The following is a 24,333-nucleotide window of genomic DNA, read 5'->3' on the forward strand; positions in this document are numbered from 1 at the left end:
CTAACCAAAAGGTCAACCAATCAGAACTGAGCCTCTGACAGTAACCACGGGATGCCTGGAGGAACTGTGTGATGGTTTCTGACTCTGACATCCATTCTCATAGTTCCAGACACATCATCTAACCCCCCACCCCCGCAACGTTTTCCCTCTAGTAACCTATTATGGCCATCTTTTCTCATCTGATATTTTATCCAAATCCTCCTTAATGTTACTGTTTTTTTCCTGATGGTACCAATTCCTGGGGTAGCAAATTTAATTTACTTACTACCTACTAGGTAAACATGTATTTCTTTCCTCTGGAACAGATCCTCTTTAATAATAATTATGGCATTTGTGAAGCACTTAAGAGCCAAGCACTATACTTGGCAGTGGGATAAATACAATAAAATCAGGTCCCATATGGGGCTCACAATCTCAGTGGGAGGGAGAACAAGTATTGAACCCCCATTTTACATATTAGGAAACTGAGGCACAGAGAAGTTAAGTGACTTGAAGTGGCAGAACCAGAATTAGAACCCAGATCTTCCAACTGTCAGAGCACAGGACATGGCAGTTGTTTTCCTTTAATCCTTTTGGGAGATTTAGAGAGCAGCTAATTTTTTAAAAAAGCATTTACTATGCTTTTTAAATAAAACAATTTTAATTTAATAAAGCATTTTTAAAAAGCACTTACTATGTCAGGAACTGTGCTAAACGCTAGGGTAGATACAAATTAATCAAGTTAGACACAGTCCATGTCCCACAGTCCTAATCCCCATTTTATGGATGAGATTACTGAGGCACAGAGAAGTGAAATGACTTGCCTAAGGTCACCCAGCCAGCAAGTGGCAGAGCCGGGATTAGAACCTAGGTCCTTTGACTCCCAGGCCTGCGCTATTTCCACTATGCTACACTGTTTCTGATGTATTCCATCTGTCCTTTCCCTGCAGTATTTTGAAAACTCTCGGCCTTCATCCTTTCAGACTGAAAAGTCCTCATCTTTTAGCTTCTCCTTGTGCGTGATCTGGTCATTGCACCCTATCATTTTCTCCTAACGGATGCCAGGAAGGCATACAAAAGCAAGACCGTCAGGTGAGTCAGCAAGTACATAAACACAAGTGTTACGTAGGTCTCAGGTGCATGGAGGTTTTTCTGTGTGCTCGACGCCGTGTACTTCAGAGGACCCTTCTGCTTTTTATTTTTTAGAGTGCGACTGATCCATGAGCAGCATGACTAACTACAGCACTCCCCAGCTTGGGGACTACTTGCCTCACTATCTCCGGGAAGGGGACCCCTTTGTATCTAAGCTCTCCTGGGAAGCCGACCTAGTGGCTGGAGTTTACTTGATGATAATCGGTAAGGCTCTTTGATTTCTCCGTGGAGGGTGTCGAAAAATACAGTGAAAGCCCTTTGGCTCTCATGGGCAGCAAAGTCCACGGAGGGCGACTGCTTTTTTTGAAAAGGGCCATTGGTCTGTGTCTAGGACACTGGAGGAGCGGAGGGTGGTAGCCAGGGAATTTTAAGATGGAAGCAGAGCATCTGGACCCTGTGGCTGATAAATCATCAAAATAAAAAGAATAGATGTGTCAATATCTTCAGAAAGGTATCATGTCGAGTGGATCTGGCTGGAAGTGAGCAGACCTATGTCTTGGTCCCAGAGAGATGGAGGGTGATGGGTGGAGTGGAAAGTGGGGAAGAGGAGACTCAGGGAGAGGAGTTGGAGGGATATGGAGAACACTCACATAAAGTCAAGTAATATCAATTGTGGTATTTAAGTGCCTGAAAGGAGTAGAATGGCCACACTTTTTATACAGCTAGACATCATGCCTTACAAGTAGAACATGGGGCTGGGAGTAAGTTAGGAGACCTGGATGCCTGCTGTATGACCTTGGGCAAGTCATTTAACCTCTCTATGCCTTAGTTTCCTCATCTCTAAAATTGGGATTGAATATCCCCCTTCTCCTCTCTCTCCTATTCTGAACCCCTGTGCTGTGTTCCGACTGTGTCTGATCTGATTATGTTGTATCTACCCCAGCACTTTAGTCAGTGCTTTAATATTAATGTCTGACTTCCCTGTTAGATGGGAAACTCCTTCTGGGCAGAGAACCACTCTGCTGTACTCTCCCAAGCTTTTAGTACAGTGATCTGCACAAATTAAGTGTTCAATGAATACCACTGATGATGATAATAGTGCTTTTTCACAAAGTCATCTCTTGATAAATACTAGCATTTTTACTAGAGCGGTATTTCTTTCTGCCATCTGCTAGTACCTCAGCCCATAGGGCTTGTGCTTTGTGGCTTCCAAAATGGGTTTTATCAGGAGCATTTGCACAATAACCTTGGAATGAGATGAAGGGTTCCCCAGGAAAGTGCAAACTCATTTGTGCTGTGATGGTGGGGGAAGCTTAGATTTTGAAGGACCAGATGAGGGTGGTTACAAGATGTTAATTTCCTCTTTATTGTAGAAGAGAGAAATTTTGCTTCCAAAGTCTACCATACCTCGTGCCAAACTCTGGGCCTATAGACAATTCAGTCGTTCAATCGTATTTGAGTGTTTACTGTGTGCAGTGCACTGTACTAAGCGCTTGGGAGAGTACCATACAACAATAAGCAGATGGGACACTGTCTCACAAGGGACTCACAATCTATGGACAAAGGAGAACGGGTATTTTAAACCCCATTTTACAGATGAGAAGCAGCGTGGCTCAGTGGAAAGAGCACGGGCTTTGGAGTCAGAGGTCAGGGGTTCAAATCCCAGCTCCACCAATTGTCAGCTGTGTGACTTTGGGCTAGTCACTTCTCTGTGCCTCAGTTACCTCATCTTTAAAATGGGGATTAAGACTGTGAGCCCCCCGTGGGACAACCTGATGAGCTTGTAACCTCCCCAGTGCTTAGAACAGTGCTTTGCACATAGTAAGCACTTAATAAATGCCATTATTATTATTATTATTAGATGAGGAAACTGAAACATCGAGAAGTTGAGAGTGGAAGAACACAGCAGGGAAGTGGTAGATCCAGGATTAGCACCTAGGTGCTTAGTGCTTAGAACAGTGCTTGGCACATAGTAAGCACTTAACAAATACCATCATTATTATTATTATTATTATTATCTCCCAGGCCTGTACTCTTTCCACTAAGGCATGCTGCTTCCATGTTGCTGTGTTGCTGCTGTTGAACTCGATGAAGACATGATTCAAGTCTTTTACCCCTGTTGTACTCTCCCAAGTGATTGGTTTGGGGCTCTGCACTCAGATGACCCTCACATGCTCTTGTTTGAATAACTGGGATTTCCTAACCTTGTGACCATTGTAATAATAATAATAATAATAATAATAGTATTTAAGTCCTTCTTATGTGCTAAGCATTGTTCTAAGCACTGGGCTAGATAGAAGATAATCAGGTCCCTTATGGGGCTCACAGTCTAAGTAGTAGGGAGAACAGGTGTTGAATGCGCATTTTGAAGATGAGGGAACTGAGGCACAGAGGAAGGGAAGTGACTTATCCAAGGTCACATAGCAGACAAGTAGGCCATTAAGAGAGCATTTGTGACTTGCATATAGCTGCTCCTTGGCAAGAGACCTTTGGTTTTTCCAGATATCCCATGACACCTAGTGACTGCCAAGTCTCAGTTGCCTCCTGACCAGTAAGCTTCCTTGTCCCCTGCTAAAAAGAACCACTAATGATAGTCGTGGAAGGAAGAGAATCTGTGAAGTTGGCAGTGGAAAGAACTTTGTATATTCTCTGGCTATTCAGTTGGGCCCAGCAGTGCTGAGCTCTTCAAGCATACAAGTCCAGGAGCATGTCCCAGTGGAGAGAGCACAGGACTGGGAGTCAGAGGGACCTGGGTTCCAAACCCAGTTCTGCCAATTGCTTGCTGAGTGACCTTGGGTAAGTCACTAATTTTCTCTGTGCCTCAGTTTCCTCAACTGAAAAATGGGGCGACTTGTTCTCCCTTAGACTGTGAGCCCCAGGCAGGATAGGGACTGGGTAAGACCTAATTAATTTGTACCTACTCCAGTGCTTAGAACAGTGTTTGAAACATAGTAAGTGCTTAACAATTACCATTAAAAAAACGCAAGAGAAAGAAGCATTTAAAGTCCTAAGAAGACAAGAATGAAAACTTATGCACATAATATGATTGAAGGAGATATCCATGCAGTACATTCTAAGGGTTAGCTAGAGTGATTGGATAGTTGGTGTGTGTGTGTGTGTGTGTGTGTGTGTGTGTGTGTGTGTGTAGGGGGGAAACCAGATGGACCAGGTGGTTTGGCCAGGGAATTTGATTCCCGTGGTGGGAATCTGGGAAGCCGTTTATATCAATCTCTAGGAACCATGTTCCATTTTTCCTTTTGTCTTATTGTCACCTTCTCCAGGCTGAGTAACTCTTGCAACTCTTTCTATCAAATTTCCCTCCTTGCCAGAAATGCCACCACTGGATTTTCTCTTTTACTCCCTCCATCATTTTGCTGTCTTTCTGAGCTTCCTTCTCCCTACATATTTCCACTAGTGGATGGTCAGACCTGAGATCAGAAAGCTTTCCCAGCCAAGGAAGGCCACTCAAAAGGACTCCCACCTTGGTCCACGATTCCTGGGTCATTCACCAAAAGACATTTATGCTTTTCTTTCAGGGGTGCTCTCAACCCTGGGAAATGGATATGTCATTTATATGTCTTCCAGACGCAAAAAGAAGTTGAGGCCTGCCGAAATAATGACGGTCAACCTTGCAGTCTGTGATTTAGGGATTTCAGGTAATAGAGCTTGCTACTCTCTGCTCCTGAATTGAGACATTCTAAGTCGTCTTTGATTTCTACTGAACATCTCCCCCAAATCCCTGCCACATTTCTGATCTTGTCCTCTGAGAGTCCCCTTTGAAGTTACTGATAACTGTTTGTGTCAAAGGGCTAGACAGAGACTCTAGCTAAAAAAGTCACATTTAGACATCAACATTTCTAAGTGCTTTATGTTACAATCTTTTAGACTTCCTTTTCTAGTATCTAAAAAAATACCTCCATTGAGAAAACTATTTAAAATGGGAAATTTTTTTTTCAACCCACGCACGTGAATGAAATCTCACGGCTTCATATGTGAAGAGTGCAGTGTTCTTTTTAGTGAAAAGGCAGGCAAGGAATTCCTACCCTCTTTAGGAATTCCAGAAGTGTATTGTTGTCATTTATCATAGTTAAGCACTAGGTTGCATTGTTGCAATAGGAAAAACAGGCTCCCGCTTTTCATTTGCACGTACTCCAGAATTTTCCGTTTATATTGAGTATTAATATTCCAGCACCCAAGCGAAACCTGTCACTTTGTGCCACATTCTTTACTAGTGAGTTATGATAGGTTCAAAACTTGGGACTGGTAGGTTCATACAAGGCATGAATAAAAATCTGGGAAGTGTATTCATTTAGAAAGGCTTATACCCAGTTCGGCGGGATCAACCAATTCATGGGCCAATGATTTCCCAGGAGAAATGAATGAATTTCTATTTCTTATCCTTTTACAAATGTGAGTGGAGTTCCATGTGGTCTCCTAAGCAGGCCCACTTGAGTAGAGAAGCAGCGAGGCCTAATGGGTAGAGCACAGGCCTGAAAGTCAGAAGAACTTGGATTCTAATCCCAGCTCCACTTATCTGTTGTGTGACTTTGGGCAAGTCATTTAACTTCTTTGTGCCTCGTTTACCTCATCGGTAAAGTGGGGATTAATGCTGTGAGCTCCATGTGGAACATGAACCGTGTTCAACCTGATTAACTAATATTTACCCCAGTGCTTAGTGCGTTGTGTGGCACTTAACAGATACCATTTAAAAAAAAAGGTTAAGTAGAGAGGGCATACCAATCACACTACTGAGCAAGTGAGACATTCTTGTAGGTGTGTGAGAAAGGATGGGGAACCGTCTCCCCTCCTCAGCTGCAACCAGAACTTCTAAGGGAGTGTGGGCTAGTGGAAAGAGCACAGAACTGGACACCAGGAAACCCTGGCTCTAGTCCTGGTTCTGCCACTTGCCAAGTGGATGGCCTTGGGCAAATCATTTAACTTCTCTAAAAAAAAAAGTGCCTGGAAAGAGCATGAATCTGGGAGTCAGAGAATGTGGGTTCTGCTTTGTGACCTTGGGCAAATCACTTCCCTGTGCTTCAGTTTCTTTAACTGAAAATATGGGCTACAAATATCAATTTTTCCTCCCCCTTAGACGGTGAGTTCCACATGGGACAGGGACCATGTTCAATCTGATGATCTTAATAGTAAGAATGATAATTGTGGTATTTGTTAATCATTTACTATGTGCCAAGCACTCTTAAGTGCTGGGATAGATACAAGATAATCAGGTTGGATAGAGTCCCTGTCCCTCAAGGGGCTCACAGTCTTAATCCCATTATAAAAAGGAGGTAACTGAGGTCCAGAGAAGTGAGGTGGCTTGTGAGCAGGGGATGTTTATTGTATTGTACTCTGCCAAGCACTTAATACAGTGTTCTGCACACGGTAAGTGCTCAATAAATGTGATTTATTGAATGAATGAATCCCCTGGCAGAAATGTCTATTATTCAACCTGATTTGCTTGTATTTGGTAGATACCCCAGCACAATTATTATTGATTACCACCCTTTAGAGGAGACCATATTGAAGGAAGTTAAGGATTCGGAGTCAATAGTAGAACTGGGATTTAGCCACCTAGGCTTGCTTGTTGCCTCTCTGCCTAAATACCAGCCCCCTTTTCTGCCTAAACCAGCCTCTGCCCTTTGCTCTAGCCTAACGGCTCCTGGAGTAACTTTTCTTTGGACTTCCTGTGGAACCAATCCCAAGGCAGGGACTCGGCTGCCTTCTCCTACTCCCAAATCCCTAATAATAATAATAATAATAATGGCATTTATTAAGTGCTTACTATGTGCAAAGCACTGTTCTAAGTGCTGGGGAGGTTACAAGGTAATCAGGTTGTCCCATGTGGAGCTCATAGTCTTAATCCCCATTTTACAGATGAGGGAACTGAGGCACAGAGAAGTGAAGTGACTTGCCCAAAGTCACACAGCTGACAATTGGCAGAGCTGGGATTTGAACCCATGACCTCTGACTCCAAAGCCCAGGCTCTTTCCACTGAGCCATGCTGCTTCTTCTCCACCCAGTGGGGCAGTTGGGTTGGGAAAAACTAAAAACAAAAAAGAAAAAAGAAGAGAGAGTGCTTTGACCCCCACCCCCCCCCACCCCCGCTGGTATTTCACGTGACGAACTGCTTTCCCCTCTGAAGTTGTAGGTAAGCCTTTCACTATCGTTTCTTGCTTCTGTCATCGCTGGGTGTTCGGCTGGATGGGCTGCCGGTGGTATGGATGGGCTGGTTTTTTCTTTGGCTGTGGGAGCCTTATCACCATGACAGCTGTCAGCCTGGATAGATACTTGAAAATCTGCCACTTATCTTATGGTAAGTAGGAAGGTCTGCATCGGACCTTTTCTCCTTTCCTCCTAGCTCTACCTGGAGATGGTTTAGCCACACTGAAACTCACAATTACACCGGAGTCACATCTTCCAACGATTTTCACTAATGGAGCAAACAAAAGGACTACTTGATAATAGCGTACTCCCCTTACCCAGGGTTTCTAAGCAAGAATGTCAGAAAGGAAGGCAGTTCATTTGTTCCAGGGTAGTATGTCACTTCCAGGACAAATCTGGGGAGACTTCTTTTGGTGGCAATGTTTCCTGGGCTCTGAAAGATTCTCTTTGAGGTGTTATCATTCATTACTATTGGAGTTCCATGGGGGCAGGCTGTCTACCTAGTGGATGGGTGGAATAACGATGATAGCATTTGTTAAGCACTTACTATGTGCAAAGTACAGTGCTTAGTACAGTGCCTGGCACATAATGTGTGCTTCACAAATACCATTAAAAAAAATCCACTCATGGGTGAAGCAGGTCCACGGGGCTATATTGTATAGAAACACAAACACTAATTGCTCATTCTTTCTTCAGGAGAATCTATCATCACTGTACAAGTTGAGTAACCAAATTCAACGGAATAATTACTCTGTGAGGAATGGCACTAGATAGGCGGAAGCCTATATAGGAAAAATTACCACTGTTTTCCTCTTTAATTTGGTCTCCCTTGTTTGTCAAGGGGAAGAGAATTCTAAACTGGAAGACCTTAGCTGGGAAATACATGGCTCCCAACTTCCAAGGTCTACCAGAACACAAAGGTAGATGTTAACTAAGATGGAGTTTGCTCTTTGACAGTGATGATTGCTGGAAATTCACTCTTATTGCCCTTTTGATGGGGGATGTTTAAATTTCTGTTACAAATGCTTTGGCCCTATTATCGTTTTCATTTCATAAAGTGGATTTTAGAAACCTCTGCCACCTTGTCAATAAAATATTGACATGCAATATTGGTCAGCAGAGTGAGAATAATGGATCTGGCTGTGCTAAATGTTTTTGCATCTCTAGTAGTCCAGAAAAAGATGGTTAACAAAGGATCCTCAGGTTAAGATGGAGAATGGTTTGGGGTCTAATTTGTATAGTATGTGGCACTTAGTAAGCACTTAACAAATGCTATCATTATTATATGTTTTTATTTATGGTCCTCATCACTTTAGCTTTGCTTGGTCTGTAACTAGGGTAGGACATAGTTTTTTTCAGATCAAATCTTTCTCTGTGATAGTTTTGAACTCGGGACACATTCACTTGGGTTTGGCCATGGCTATAAAATGACAGCACTTGGGGTTCCATTCTTGGTTGGCTAAAAAAAGCAAAAACGAAAATACCAGGTTATTGTTTTCCAAGCTACCAAATGGAATCGTGAAAAGAAATATGTCTTTAGAACCTTAAGTTTATTCGATGGCTCTTTTTTCCTAGTGGAATGGCTCAAGGTAATTTGTCTTATAATGGTACAAAATCAAAACCTGCCACTCGTCCAGGAATTTCAGTGGAGCCAATATCTCTAATCAGTGTCATTCACTGGGCACTTACTGTGTGCAGAGCACTGTACTAAGTACTTGGGAGAATAAAATATAGCCAATGTTACAATCTAGAGAAGCTTGCAGACTAGAGGAGTTTACAGTCTAGTCTCATCCTAATCCCGGTCCTTACAAGGATGCTGTGAGAAAAAGTACTTTAACCTCTTTGGACGACAGAGTAATGTTTAAGTACCATGTTTTTATTCTCAAACAGCCTTGAGGCTACTATTTTTCCTTTGAGTGACCAGAGCCCAACCCTAGTCCTTTATTTCCAAGCAATTCCTCTACAAACTGGCATTGTAGATTAGAAAGGAGCATCATAGGGCATTTTCTTTTGCCCCATCCCTAGGGATAATAACAACAATAATAATAATAATAATAATAATGATGGCATTTATTAAGCACTTTGTTCAAAGCACTGTTCTAAGCGTTGGGTATAGTTTACTGGCTCTTCTTCTCCTTTTTCAGTAGCTTTGTTCTCTGGTGATGTTGCCCTTTCTTGTCCCCAGGCACCTGGCTGAAGAGACATCACGCTTACATCTGCCTGGCGATCATTTGGTCCTACGCTTCCTTCTGGGCAACCATGCCCCTGGTGGGGCTGGGGAACTATGCTCCCGAGCCGTTTGGTACCTCGTGTACCTTGGACTGGTGGTTGGCTCAGGCCTCGGTGGCTTGTCAGGCCTTCATCCTGAACATCCTCTTCTTCTGCCTGCTGCTGCCAACAGCCGTGATTGTGTTTTCCTACGTGAAGATTATCGCTAAGGTGAAGTCATCCACCAAAGAAGTGGCCCATTTTGACAGCCGGATCCAGAACAGCCACGTGCTGGAAATGAAGCTTACAAAGGTATCGGAGGAGTGTGCACTTTCTTGGATCCTTAAAACCTGGTTGGGTGGACAAAGGGAAGGAAGAACTATGGGAAAGAGGAGGAAGGAGTGGGAGGAGAAGAAAGCATGATGATGATTGTGGTATGTGTTAAGAACTTACTCCATGCCAAGCACTGTATCTCTCTCTCTCTCTCTCTCTCTCTCTCTCTCTCTCTCTCTATATATATATATATAGAGAGAGAGAGAGAGAGAGAGAGAGAGAGAGGGAGGGAGGGAGGGAGGTGGAGGGGGAGAGGCTCAGTGGAAAGAGCACAGGCTTGGGAATCAGAGTTCATGGGTTCTAATCCCGGCTCCACCACTTATCAGGTGGGTGACTTTGGGCAAGTCACTTAACTTCTCTCTGCCTCAGTGACCTCATCTGGAAAATGGGGACTAAGACTGTGAGCCCCATGTGGGACAACCTGATTACCTTGTATCTCCCCCAGTGTTTAGAACAGTGCTTGGCACATAGTAAGCACTTAACAAATACCAAAATTATTATTCTTATTGTTATTATATACCATAATATATTTTTTAAGTGATTACTCAGTGCTGGAGTAGATACAACCTAATCAGTTAGACACAGTCCAATTTTTTTTTAATGGTAGTTAAGTGCTTATTATGTGCCAGGCACTGTACTATGCATTGGGGTAGATAGAAGATAATCAGGTTGGACACAGTCCCTTTCCCACATGGGACTGACAGTGTTAATTCCCATTTCACCTCTAAGGTAACTGAGACACCGAGAAGTTAAGTGATTTGTCCAAGGTCACACAACAGGCTTGTGGCAGACCTGGGATTAGAACCCAGATCCTTCCGACTCCCTGGGCTGTACTCTATCCACTGAACGAAGTGCTTGGGTAGATACACTGTAAATAGATCTGACACAGTTACTGTTTCACTTGGGGCTCACGGTCTGAAGAAGAAATAGATCAGGTAATTTAATTCCCATTTTAAAGATGGGGAAACTGAGGTCCAGAGAAGTTAGATGACTTGCCAAGGTTACGTGCAGGCTAGTTGTGGAGCCAGGGAAAGAAGAGAGAAGGGGGGAGAGTGAAAGACACCATGGGATGCAAGTCTTAGGGTGACTACAGACCTTACTCTTCCTTCAGACCCCTATACTATAATTGTTTCATGTTTTCCCTAGTAATTCTTTTCTGCTGACCATGTTCAGTCCTTTTTTCCCCTCTAGACTGTAAACTCCTCTGTTATACTCTCCCAAGTGCTTAGTAGAGTGCTCTGAACACAGCAAGCACTTAATAACTATGATTGATTTTGTGGGAGAGGGTATGCCTGAATTTCTACTCTGGGGCCCTGCCATCTGGCTGTCTTCGTGGGTGTTGGCTGCCTGATTCTGCACTTTTTGATTACCTAAGCCAGGTGATTTAGAGCTAAATTCATATAAAAAATAATAATTGTGGTATTTAAGTGCTTAGCTTATACCAGGCACTGTACTAAGTGCAAGGGTGGGTACAAGCAAATCAGCCTGGACACAGTCCCTGTCCCACGTGGGGCTCACAGTCCTAATTCCCATTTTACAGATGAGGTAGTTGAGGCACAGAGAAGTTACGTGACTTGCCCAGGTGCACATAGAAGACAAGTGGTGGAGCCGAGATTAGAACCAGGTCCTTTTGACTGCGAGGCCTGTGCTGTATTCACTAGGCCATGCTACTTCTCTAGGCAGTAGATTGGAAATACCTAGAATAACTACAGCACTGGTAATTGTCCTAACTATTGCTTTTGGAAAAGCCTGTGTTTTACAACTAGGTTGTCTCATTCTTAGATGGTAAGTACCTGGAGTTCACCCAATTCACCAAATTTTGCCTAGTAGGTAGGACTCAGGGTCTCCCCAACCCAGGAGCTTTAGAAATGTGACTTTAATGAATGATAAACCTGGTTCTCCCAACCCCATTCTGTGCAGTTGCCAAGTTTCGGAGATAAATTAGCACAAATATGACTATTCCTTTGTGTATGCACAATCCAACATGAGTTGGGGGAATAAATACTTCACGGTCCACAGGTCTTTGGTTTCTTGCCAGACAAGCTCTTTTGTGTTCCAAAGCCTGAGCAGTTTGCATTTGGACAGTCTTTCTTTGTTTTTTGGATGAGCTATTTTTTTTGGTTTCTTTCTTAGTTTTGCTATTTTAGTTTGAAAATGCAACTGTTTTGCCCTCGAGTCTTTTTCTTTTTTCTACTTCCAAAATTCCATTTATATCTTTGATTTAGAACAAAGCTGTAATAGTTATTTTGTCTTAATTCCTTTAAGATATTAAATATAACCACATATACCATTTAGAGTAATTGGAGTCCAATATTCATTCATTTTCTGAGAACCTATAATTTGCAGAGCACTATTTGCACTTAGGAGAGTAGTGTAATAGACTTAGGAGACACAACAAGGCTCATTTCTACCTATCCAGTTTCACTGTACTCTCTCAGAATACGTATAACCCTTACCAAAGAATGGAATGAAACTAAGTCCGGCTATGGTTTTATTTACACTCCAGATTCCCCCATCGGATATTTCTAAGGGTCTTTGATCACGTGCTAAGTGAAAGAGATGAAAAGGAAATAACTTTTTGTCATAGAAGATTCTGAAGTGGATGTTGAGGTTGGCTTGGTGGAGTTGACAAAAAAGTGCAACAGAGTATGTTGAGGCATGTGGGAAGAGGGGAAAAAAGCTGGTGAGGGAAAAAAAATGCACGAGAAGGATAAATGGTGTCAACTAGTTTAAAATATTGTACATTGGAGGGAGTTTTGACTGTGCAGTATGAAATGAGTGATAAATAAGGAGGACGAGACATTGGGAAACAGCTTTGGAAAGTAAGTAGAAAAAACGAATAGTTGGAAAGGTTTGTGTCGTGTGAACAGTTCACACAATAAATATGGTTGAATGAATGAGTTTAAACTCAATTTATACTCGGCTTTGAAACACTTTGTCAATTCACATGTCTTGCTTCCATTTATAAAAGATCATTTTCTTTGCCACTTTGGAGCTCAAAACCATCTCTATTCTTTTCTCATTTTTCCTTGCTCTAACTTTACTTGATTTTTTTTTTTATGGCATTTGGTGAGTGCTTACTATGTGTCAGGAACTCTACTAAACACTGGGGTCAATATAAACTAACCAGGTTGGACCCAGTCCCTGTCCCAGAAGGGGCTCAAAGTTTTAATCCCCATTTTACAGATGAAGTAACTGAGGCCCAGAGGAAGAAATGAAATGACTTGTCCAAGATCACACAGCAGATGAGTGGCAGAGCTGAGATTAGACCCCAGGTTCTTCTGACTCCCAGGCTCATTCTGTATCCACTAGCAACTGCTGAGAAATATGTCTGTTGGTATATTGTACTCTCCCAAGCACTTACTGCAGTGCTCTGCACACAGTAAGTGCTCAATAAATAATTGAATGAATGAATGAATGAATTTTTAATCATTCAAAACATTTTGTCTTATACTGTGCTATTCCAAGATCAGAAAATCATGTTCATTGGTTCTGCCACTAGCCAATGAATTCGGCACTTTATAAAGAAAAGTGCAAGGCAAATGTTTGTAACGGCCAGCTGTCTTCTACTTCCAACTCCCAGAGAAGTAGAAAATATAGGCGATGTAGAAACTATCAGTTGCTAAGCACTAATTTATGTTATGTTAACACCCTTGGCAGAAAAGCACAAGGGCCTGGCTTCAAAAGCCACTTAAGAGATGTTGTGAAATCAGCATAGGACTCTCCAAAGTAGAACAGATGACAGAAGTGTTTAAACCCCCCAAACATCTGCTCAAGTTGTGTTGATTTCTATATATGTTGAGTATTCGGAGACTTATAAACAACACACGCGCCCCGAAGCCTCCAGTTTTCCGTCTCTCGGAAGCAAGCTTCCATAGCAATTCAACAGAACACAGAGGGGTTGTTCTCACTCAGCTGAGGCTCCAGGCAAAGGCAGAGAGAAAAGCCTAGATGAAAGTTGGTACCGGAATCCTATCATCAGGGTGCTTCTAAGAAGCAGTGAGGCCTAGTGGATAAGGCAGTGGCCCAGAAGTCAGAGGACCAGGTTTCTAATCCCTGTCCCCCCAACATGTCTGCTGTGTGATCTTGGGCAAGTCACTTAACTTCTTGGTGCCTCAGTTACCTGATCTGTAAAATGGAGATTCAATACCTGTTCTCCCCTCTACTTAGAGCATGAGTACTGTGCCTGATCTTTTTATCCTGTATCTTCCCCAGAGCTTAAAATGGTGCTTGACACTTAGGAAGTACTTAATAAATATTATTATTATTTATTATTATTTTTATGGGTCAGATGGCAATTGAGCTATCTGGCCCCCAAACTGGGGCCTGTCTGGGCTATTCCACTTCCACCACACAAGTTGGAGTGGCTTATTTAGTCCCTAGATGCATTTCTCCCCTTGCAGGATGCCTCTGGTCCTCCTTCTTCAGGTCTGACAGTCAGTCGCTCTCTCCCCATTCAAGGCCTTGTTGCGGAAACATCTCCTCCGAGAGGCCTTCCCAGATTAAGCCTCACTTTTCATCATCTCTCATTCCCTTCCACATCGCCCTGACTTGATCCCTTTGCCCTTCCCCACTCCCAGTTCCACAGCACTTGTGTATATATCTGTATTTTTATTTATTTGGATTGATGTCTGTTTCCCCGACTCTAGACTGTAAGCTCATTGAGGGCAGGGAATGGGACTGTTTATTGTTGTACTCTCCCAAGTGCGTAGTACAGTGCTGTGCACACAGTAAGCACTCAATAAATACGATCAAATTAATGAATGAGAAATCAATGCCTGCTCCCACCATTCTAAGAGTCTCAGGTGAAGGAGATAGAGGAGTCCTCTCTATTTTTTATTCTCGTCTTTTTCATATATTTTTTCATCATTTCCCCTTTTATTTGCTTTTCTCCTGCTCCACTTCGTCCCTCTTTGTGGTGTGTCTGGTCTCTTCTATTTTATTGTCCTCTCCCAGGTGCTTAGTAAAGTGCTCCACACACAATAAGCACTCAGTAGAGTTGATTGATTTTTCTCCACTTCTTGATTTCCTTGAGTTTGGAGGCTAGCTGTTTTCCCTCTCAAGGCTTGGCTGCTCGGCCATGTGGGAGCTGTGATACAAGCTAAAGGACAGAAGCAGTGTGACCCGATGGAAAAAGCACGGGCCTGAGAGTCAAAGGATCTGGGTTCTAATCTTGACTCCGCCCCAGGCCTGCTGTGTGACCCTGGGCAAGTCTCTTAACTTCTCTGTACCTCATATCCATCATCTGTAAAATACGGGCTAAGATTGTGAGCTCAACATGGAGTATGAACTATGTCCACTCTGATGAGCTTGTATCTACTCCAGCTCTTAGTACAGTACCTGGCACATAATAAGCAATTAGCAAATACCATTAGAAAAAAGACAAAAGACAAGAATAGGAGAGGGGAAAATGAAGAGAATAAGGAAGGAAAGGACCCATTGAGTAGAGAGGGGCAATTAGGAGAAGTTGGAGAAATAAGGAAAAGGTGGGACAAGTTAGTTTACTGCTGGTGGTAGAATTTAGCAGGACAAGGGGACACTTACTGAGGTGTGGAAAAGACATCAAGGGATGCTAGCAAGGGGGGATGAGGACAGAGGCATTTAAATGAGGGGGAATAGCTGAATGCCTTAACTTTGATCTTTGCTGACCATTCAAGGAACAGCAATTCAGGGAGGTGTAACTGCCACTGGAATCAATATATCACTGATTGATTTAAGCTAAGTTGGATCTTTCAGAAAGCGAGCATTACTTGATTCTCCATGACCTGCTAATGAACTGGACGCTGTTCCCCTCAAGCATTCAGTGCCAATTCTGAGTTATCAGGTGGAGTTGAGCCATCTGATAGAGGGAAGTGTAATGTAATTTTACTTCAAAATCCTAGATCAAGCTGACCTAAAGACCACCTTAATCTGTAAAGAAGGGGAAAGGCTCTGTTTTGGTGAAGCCCTGTTTTAATGGTGTGGGCCATTGTCTAATTCCCATTATCTAGCACTCCAGGGAAGCCAGAGAGAGATTTTAGTCAAAGGAAGCAATAATTCTGAGCTGATGAGTTTTCCAGATGAAACTCAAATCAGCTCATTTACTGATACTCAGCTTTCCTTGAACTCAAATCTGGGTTGGTAAGTGTTTCCTGAAGGCTAGAAAACTTATTCTGTACTGTTTGTTCAATTAGTCAGTTATATTTACTGAGCACTTACTGTGTGCAGAGAACTATATTAAGAGCTTGGGAGAGTACAATACAACAATAAAGTGGTGTTATCAATCAATGGCATTTATTGTGGATGTGTAGTACACTGTACTATGTGCCTAGTAGAGTACATTACAACAGAATTAGCAGTCATGTTCCCTGCCCATAATGAGCTAACAGTCTAGAGGGAGAGACAGACATTAATATAAATAAATAATTTATATTTATTTTAATGATATATACATAATTGCTGTGGGGATGGGGGTGAGGCAAAATATCAAATGCCCTAAGGTCCCAGATGCAAATGCATAGACAATACTGAAAGGGGAGTGCGCAAGGAAAAAGAGGGCTTATGTGGTGAAGGCCTCTTTGAAAAGCAGTGTGGCCTAGTGGATAGAACATGGGCCCGGGAATCAGAAGGAGCTGGGTTCTAATTCCGGCTCCACCACTTGTCTGCTGTGTGACCTTTGTGCAGGTCACTTCACTTTTCTGTGCCTCATTTGTCTCATCTGTAAAATGAGGAATAAAACTGTGAGTGCCATGTGGGACATGGACTGTGTCCAAACTGATTGCCTTAGTACAGTGAATGGGACATAATAGGCACTTAATGAATACCATAAAAAATGTGCTATTAATAAAGCTTTGAAGGTGGGGAGAGTTAAGCCCTCAATAAATACGATTGATTTGATAGCTAAACTTTCCCTGGGAGAGCTATCCTCAGGTTCCTTTATCAATCCAAGGGTAATAACTCTAATGATAATTGAAATATTTGTTAAGCATTGTCTATGTACCAAACACTGAACTAAGTGCTGGAGTAGATACAAGGTAAGTAAGCTGGATTCAGTCTCTGATTCTTGCTTTGATTGTGATCCCTATGAGAGACAATCACATTTATTGAACACTTACTCTGTGCTGGGCTCTGTACTAAGTGCATGGGAGAGTACAATATAACAGAAATGACACGTTCCCTACCCACAGTGAGCTGGCAGTCTAGAGGGGGAGACAGAGATCTGTGGCTGAGGGAGGGGTGAATAAAGGGTGAAAAATCCAAGTGCAAGGGTGATGTAGAAGGGAGTGGGAGTAGGGGAAATGAGGCTTAGGTGGGGAAGACCTCTTGGAGGAGATATGCTTTTAATAAGGCTTGGAAAGTTGGGGGGGGGGGGGGGGGGGGAGGCGCTCATCTATTGGCCATGAAGAGGGAGAGGGTTCCAGACCAGAGGCCGAACATGGGTGAGAGTTCACCAGTGAGATAGGTGAGATCTAGGTATAGTGAGCAGGTTGGCATTAGAAGAATGAAATGTGCAGGCTGGGTATTTGTAGGAAATCAGTGGGGTAAGGTAGGAGGGGCAAGGTAATTGAGTGCTTTAAAACTCATGGTAAGAAGTTTCTGCTTGATGTGGAGGGATGGGCAACTCCTGGAGGTTCTTAAGGAGTGGGGAAATATAGAGGAGACCAGATGTTGAATCCACTTTTTAGAGTTGAGGAAACTGGGTCACAGAGGAGTTTTGTGACTTGCCCAAGGTCACAAAGCAGGCAAGTGTCAGGGTTGGGGTTAGAACCCGGGTCCTTTGGCATCCAGGGCCATGTTTTCTCTATACAGTGCTGCTTCCCTAGAACTATTGTGTTAGTTACAGACTGCCACTATCATCCTGATGCTATGTTGGGAATGTTGGGAAGGGAGGCTTCATTCTTGCAATGGTTGGTGTAACCAGGGAATGTGTTTATATATTGTACTCTCCCAAGTTCTTAGTACAGTGCTCTGCACACAGTAAGTGCTCAGTAAATATGATTGACAGTCTGGGAGCTGGGGGACAGACCACTCCTCTATTCTTTCACCTCGTGTCCCCATGTTTCTCTGGTTTGTGATTTCTCTCTGTTGTCTCTCCCCTCCCAATCTGTGGATTGTGTCACATTGTGCTCTTCCTTCACCAGGTGGCAATGTTGATCTGTGCAGGATTCCTGATAGCCTGGATCCCCTACGCCGTGGTTTCCCTGTGGTCAGCCTTCGGGCAGCCCGACTCCATTCCCATTCAGTTTTCCGTGGTGCCGACCCTGCTTGCAAAATCGGCAGCGATGTATAACCCGATTATTTACCAGGTCATCGATTGCAAAATTTCCTGTTGCCGATCTGGTGGGCCGAAAACAGGCAAGAAGGAATCTTCGAAGAACTCCAGGTAACTTGGAGTGGGGATGAAATGGGAGACTTTTCATGCCCTTAGGGTCTGGCCCTTCAAAGATACCTGGGGGTGCATCGTCAGAGAGGCTGGGTAAGGTGGTCCATTTGGCCACGATGTCCTGTCTTGGCTGAAGATGTGTGGCCCAAGTTTCGTGTGTGACACGGATGCAAAGATCCTTAAATATCCCATCTCCTGGGTAAGCATTAAAGTGCGATGATTCATTTTCAGCCCTTGTTGTTCCGGTTACATTTCTCTTTTCATTAATAACCTCTAGAATCAATCAATGATATATAAGTGCTCACTGGATGCATAGCACTGAGGTAAGTGCTTGGGAGAGTACAATATCACAGAGTTGGTAGACGCATTCCCTGACCACAAGGAGCATAGAGTCCCCTGGGGAAGATGGACGTTAAAACAAATTATAGGTACGTAACATAAGTTTGCAGGTGATGAGGAAGGGAGAGGGAGTAGGGGAAATGATAGCTTTGAAGGTGAGGAGAGTGGTGGTCTGTCAGATATGAAGGAGGAGAGAATTTCAGGCCAGAGGGAGGGAGTGAGCAAAGGGTCAGTGGTGATACAGATGAGATCAAGTCACGGTGAATAAAATGGAGTAAAATGTGCAGGTTGGGTTGTAGTAGAAGATCACTGAGGTAAGGTAAGCGGGGAAGTGCTGACTGAGTGCCTTAAAGAGAAGCAGCGTGGCTCAATGGAAAGAGCCCTGGCTTTGGAGTCAGAGGTCATGGGTTCAAACCCCGGCTCCATCAATTGTCAGCTGTGTGACTTTGGGCAAGTCACCTAACTTCTCTGTGCCTCAGTTACCCCATCTGTAAAATGGGGATTAAGACTGTGAGCCCCCCGTGGGACAACCTGATCACCTTATATCCCCCACAGCGCTTAGAACAGTGCTTTGCACATAGTGCTTAGCAAATGCCATTATTATTATTACTAAAGCCAATAGTAGAACCTGCACTTATTTGTAATATAATTGACATCTTCCTCTACGACCTTGTTTAGCTGCCCCGAAGTCATGCCAGGCACTGAACAGAACTTTGATCAAGTTGGATGACACAGGGCTATAGAGTTGACATGCTTCTTTGTAGGTTTGGGAGAAGACAGTCAGCCAGCAGGATTCACCATGCAGCTGGTGGGCCGGAGGTAACAGAGAAGCATTGAAGCAGCAGTATGGTCTAGCTGAAAGATCATTCAGGAATTCAGGAGACCTTAATGTGTGTCAGCTTGTCACTCTTATGTTGAGTGATTCTCCTAAATCACTTAACCTCTCTGTGCCGAGTTTCCCACCCTCAAAATAGGGAAGACACTGGTTGATGCTTACCTCCTATGGCTATGGTGAGGGCAAAACCAAAATAATTAGTGTCATAATTATTATGCTACTTGTTTAGTGCTTAAGAGATGTCAAGTATTGAACATCAGTTTGATACAAGATAATACGGTTGGAAATGGTCCCTGCCTGAGGGAGGAAGACCAGGTATTTTAATCCCTTTTTTAAAGATGAAGAAACTGACACTGACTCCCAGTGTTCTTCCCACTAGGCCATGTAAAATAATACATTTGAGATGCTATTTATGATTACTTTCACCCAAGGTCCTTCTTGTAAGGTTTTGTGGTTTGTTTGTTTTTTGGTGTATGTTTTTTTCACTCTATCTCCTCCAGGCCATCCCTGATAAATTTCTAATCTTACCACTTTATATCCTCCTGTCACTTCAGCATGTCTGCACCTTCTAAGCACTTAAGTGCCTATACCTCCCTTTAGTGCATCTCTTTATACTCTGTCACTTCCTCCTCTCTAATTTATTTTAGGGACCATCTCTCCCATGATTGTTATAAGCTCTTTGATGGACAGTATAGTGTCTGCCACGTCTATTGTACTCTCACAAGTGTTTAGAACAGAGCTTTGTACGTAGGTACTCAATTTATACTATTGATTGGATTTTTAAACAATTTTTTAAAATTAGAGTATGTCCAACTACCCTATTTATCACTCTCAAATGTAAGTCTTCGTGGTAGTCCAAGTTTCTTCACGTGACGTGAAACTTCATTTTTTCCTCCCCGCATTGTAGATTGCATTCTGTGTCCACCATCAGAAAGCCTTCGGCAGTTTCTGGACCACATCAAGAAGTATGAAGGTGGGCAGGAAGTATGAAGATGGGCACCTGCACAGGAAAGCTATCCCATGGACCCTCACTTACTTCGTCCTTGTAAATATGTTCATTGTGACTGCGTCTTTTGTTTTGACATGACTCTAGCCATCTTGTGCTCTACATTCTGTTTCTCTAGTTGAAACACATTCAGTGGTCATGGATTCCTGGTAATTTCAAGAGAGTGCACACGAGGAGAGCAACTTTCTGGTTTCCATGTCTATGTGGCACAAGTTCTAGTTGGTTCTCTCTTAATTGCCCAAGAGAAGAAATCTAAGAATTGAATAGGGAGGACAGCCAAATGGGTGGATTTCGGTCTGGAGGTTTGCTAGGTATTTTGGAAACAGATATAACCATTGGTACCCACTTCAAGGTGGTGATGGCTCCATGAACAGATACGAACATCACCTCCGATGACTTTTTGGGCAGAATGAGTAGTCATAGTTATCCTGCCCTAGCTCTGGGGACAGGAAAGAAGTCAAAGCTGGCCCTGAGATGACGGCTTTTCTCCTTGCCAAATCAATCAGTAGTATTCATTGCCCACCGACTATGTGCACCACTAAACGTTTGGGAGAATACAATAGAGTTAGGAGATATGATCCCTGTCCTCAAGGAGATTACAATCAATCAATCGATGGTATTTATTGAGAATTTACTATGTGCTGAGGACTGTTCTAAGCGCTTGGGAGAATTAACAGACCCATTCCCTGTCTATAATGAGCTCCAGCTTGCCATCATCTGGCAGGACTTGGCCCCTGGTCTGAGGACTGGTGGAGTTCCCATCACCCTCTTGGGCTCTTAGGGCCAGTGGAAACTTCTCAGTCTCTCCTGTGCCCCGGAGGCAAACTGGTCCTGGATCTCTGCCATGGACCCCTTGCTGCCATCAGCAGACAATAGCAGGGACGAGGTCGGGACAACCAAGTCACGCGTGGTTGGAAACAGGTTGGCCCAGATGTACCAGGGCAGGGGTTAATGCAGCTGTGGAGTCTCCTTTTGAGAATGAAACCACAGACGAGCATCAGTCCCAACCCTGACCTGCTAAGGTGGGTGGCAGCACACAGAAGTCAATAGTCTGTCGTCCAATGTCAGCTGTGCAGTTGCGAAGTCTGGGGGATCCTGGTCCGGGGAGATTTCTGAGATCCTTAACCCTGGATAGCAGGCCAAGTGCTTAGTTCAGTATGTGCTCTGCTCACAGTGAATGTTCAACAAGTATTACTGATTGATTGCAAGCTATCCTGGCTCAGATCTTCCAGGCGGAGGCTTGCCCTGAGCTCAAGGAAGTATGTGTAGTAAGCGCAGTACAGTGCTCTGCACGAAGAAAGCACTCAATAAATACTGGTCAACTGATAACAGTAATACTTACTGAGCTCCCATTTGGTGCGGTGCACTGTACTAGATGCTTGGGGAATGCAGAATAAAGATAGTGACCTGTTCCCTGCCCTCGAGGAGTTTACATTCTAATGAGGGAGGCTAAAATAAAAATTTTTAAAATGAGAGAGGCATCTTGGGAGCTGAAGGGTGGAGGGAGATGGGGTTGACAGAGGATCTGGTTCCGGTCAAGCTGCTTTCTGATTTTTCAACTCAGTGGAGTTTAGAACAAGAATGGATTTCTCCAGGGACTAGTGGATGCATAGTGTATCTCACAGAGGGATACAGAGGCTTGCTTTAGTTGCTGCTATAATGCCAGGAATATGATCACCATCAACCTAGGGCACTGAGTAGGAATGCTGCTTAGCATCCTGTGAACAGGATATTTGAAATTGTCTCAGTGACCCTCCCTGGGTTTTTGCTGTCCTTCGGCAGTGGGTGGGAGATCCAAGCCCCCCAGCTTCTCCTTTCACTGTCCTATTAGTGAGATTTATATAAAAAAAAAAAAAAAGAAAAGAAAAAGGTAGTAATAATTTGTCTGCCCCCAGTTTCCTCAGAGACATTGGTATAAGGTGATGGATGTTCTTAATTTGAACACAAATACACATTTTATACTCCTGGGCAGGCAAGAGAGAATAGTCTTTGGCACTTTTATGAAATTCTATTTAGATGAAAGCATTTAATGAATTCCTTTCAAAACAGAGGCATTCTCCTACGGGGAGATTTTTTTTCAGATTTCCGACTCTCTGGATCCTGTTTCAACTGAAAAGAGCCACACAGAAATGCAGTAGCCTCATCTGACGTGAGAATACATCCTGAAAAGAATCTGCGTAATTGGTTAGTGAAATGTCCAGATCATTCAGGAGTGGTTAGATGTCAGTGGGTTCAGTTTCATCTTCCAGATGTGCAGTTTGCCTGCCTCAGTGTTTCAAGGAAAGGTTGGTGATTCACTAAGTTCTCTCTTTGAAATGGTATCCCAATTGTGGAGCCATCTACAGTAAGTCAGTTTGATGGTCAGTATAACTGCCTCCTCACTTTTTTTGCAAGGCTTTCGCCAAAATGGGCAAATTCCTTTAAACTGTAAAATTTTGTGGTACTTATACCTTGCCTGCTCTACCGTGAATGATGTCAAAACTCAGATACAACATAAAAGAAGTTGTCTTATTACTTTAGAAAGAAGAGGAGCAATAAGTTTGGCAAGAGCTTTTTCAGTGAACAGGTGCAGATATCCAATATCCCATCAGATTGATCAGTCAATCAATGGTATTTATTGAGCATTTATTGTGTACAGAGGAGAGGACAAATCAACAGAGTTAGTAGACACGTTCCCTGCCCACAAGGAGATTACAGTCTAAAGGGAGATTAGCAACAGAGCAAAGGTAGGCCACAAGAGGTCTGACTTTGTATCCACACAGCTAGCTTCTTCTTGGTCACCTTAAATGCTGAAGCTGAAACCCCGGTGCTGTGTTCTGAGTTACAAAAATACAGGGGTGAAATTTCTGGCAGTTAAAAACTGATGATTGCACTATGAAGTGAAGTAGAATTCTGGATGGAAAAGAAGGAAAATGTGCTGTATTCAGCAGTTTGCAGTTCGGTTCTGTTCAAACATCTGCTTTAGTTCATCAATACAGTTTATCATTTAACACAAATGCTTTTCAATGAAAAGACACATTAACACCAAATAAGCTCTAGGAAATATATGTATTTCTTATAATGGTGATTAAGAGTAGTACGATGATTTTTGCATGGCTCAGTGGAAAGAGCACTGGCTTGGAAGTCAGAGGTCATGGGTTCTAATCCTGACTCCGCTGCTTGTCAGCTGTGTGACTTTGGGCAACTCACTTCACTTCTCTGTGCCTTCAGTTCCCTCATCTGTAAAATGGGGATTAAGACTGTGAGCCCCATGTGGGACAACCTGATTACATTGTATCCCCCTAGCACTTAGAACAGTGCTTGGCAAATAGTGCTTAACAAATGCCATCATTATTACAATGATTTTTAAGGTCTTGCCTTAAAATTTGTATCCTCAATATTTTTTTTTAACTGGCGTTAAATCCCCACAAGCTCCAGCCTCCACCCCCAACATAACAAAAACATTTTTTAGTTTATTTGGAAGTGAAAAAGCTAATGTGATATTTTAAGCCATCCTAATTTATGCCATGACTCATTTGAGTTGATTTACTGCATTTATGTGACAAATTGACACTCTCCATTGTAGTAAATAGATTTGACATATTTTAATTTGTGATGCCTGGAAAGTGGAAAATTTTAAAAATGTTTCTTCCTGGGGAATTCCCCATATCTACACTCTGGAAAGAATTTGGTTTTTCCTGGGATAACTATCTCTTGGATCAGTAATCATTCTTCTTGTCATCTCCAAACCAAAATTAGGATATATGCTAGAATCTGTTACTCTAAATGGCAAGGCTACTTCAACATTTATAATAATAATAATAATGACGGTATTTGTTAAGCGCTCACTATGTGCGAAGCACTGTTCTAAGTGCTGGGGGGATACAAGGTGATCAGGTTGTCCCACGGGGGGCTCACAGTCTTAATCCCCATTTTGCAGATGAGGGAACTGAGGCCCAGAGAAGTTAAGTAACTTGCCCAAAGTCACGCAGCTGACAATTGGCAGAGTCGGGATTAGAACCCATGACCTCTGACGCC

The 24,333-nt window shown here is 43.1% G+C and overlaps 1 protein-coding gene across 1 annotated transcript; it reads left to right on the forward strand.

Annotated features, from left to right (window-relative positions):
• The first annotated feature begins 1,199 nt into the window (after positions 1 to 1,199).
• OPN5 (opsin 5) lies at positions 1,200 to 20,281 on the forward strand. The gene is made up of 6 exons (XM_038751802.1): positions 1,200 to 1,335; positions 4,608 to 4,727; positions 7,214 to 7,384; positions 9,419 to 9,753; positions 17,895 to 18,136; positions 20,218 to 20,281. The coding sequence occupies exons 1-6, from the start codon at positions 1,200 to 1,202 to the stop codon at positions 20,279 to 20,281; spliced, it is 1,068 nt and encodes a 355-aa protein (XP_038607730.1).
• Positions 20,282 to 24,333: the final 4,052 nt, after the last annotated feature.

This window comes from Tachyglossus aculeatus, chromosome 9 (genome assembly GCF_015852505.1).
Source record: "Tachyglossus aculeatus isolate mTacAcu1 chromosome 9, mTacAcu1.pri, whole genome shotgun sequence".
Taxonomy (NCBI): Eukaryota; Metazoa; Chordata; class Mammalia; order Monotremata; family Tachyglossidae; genus Tachyglossus; species Tachyglossus aculeatus.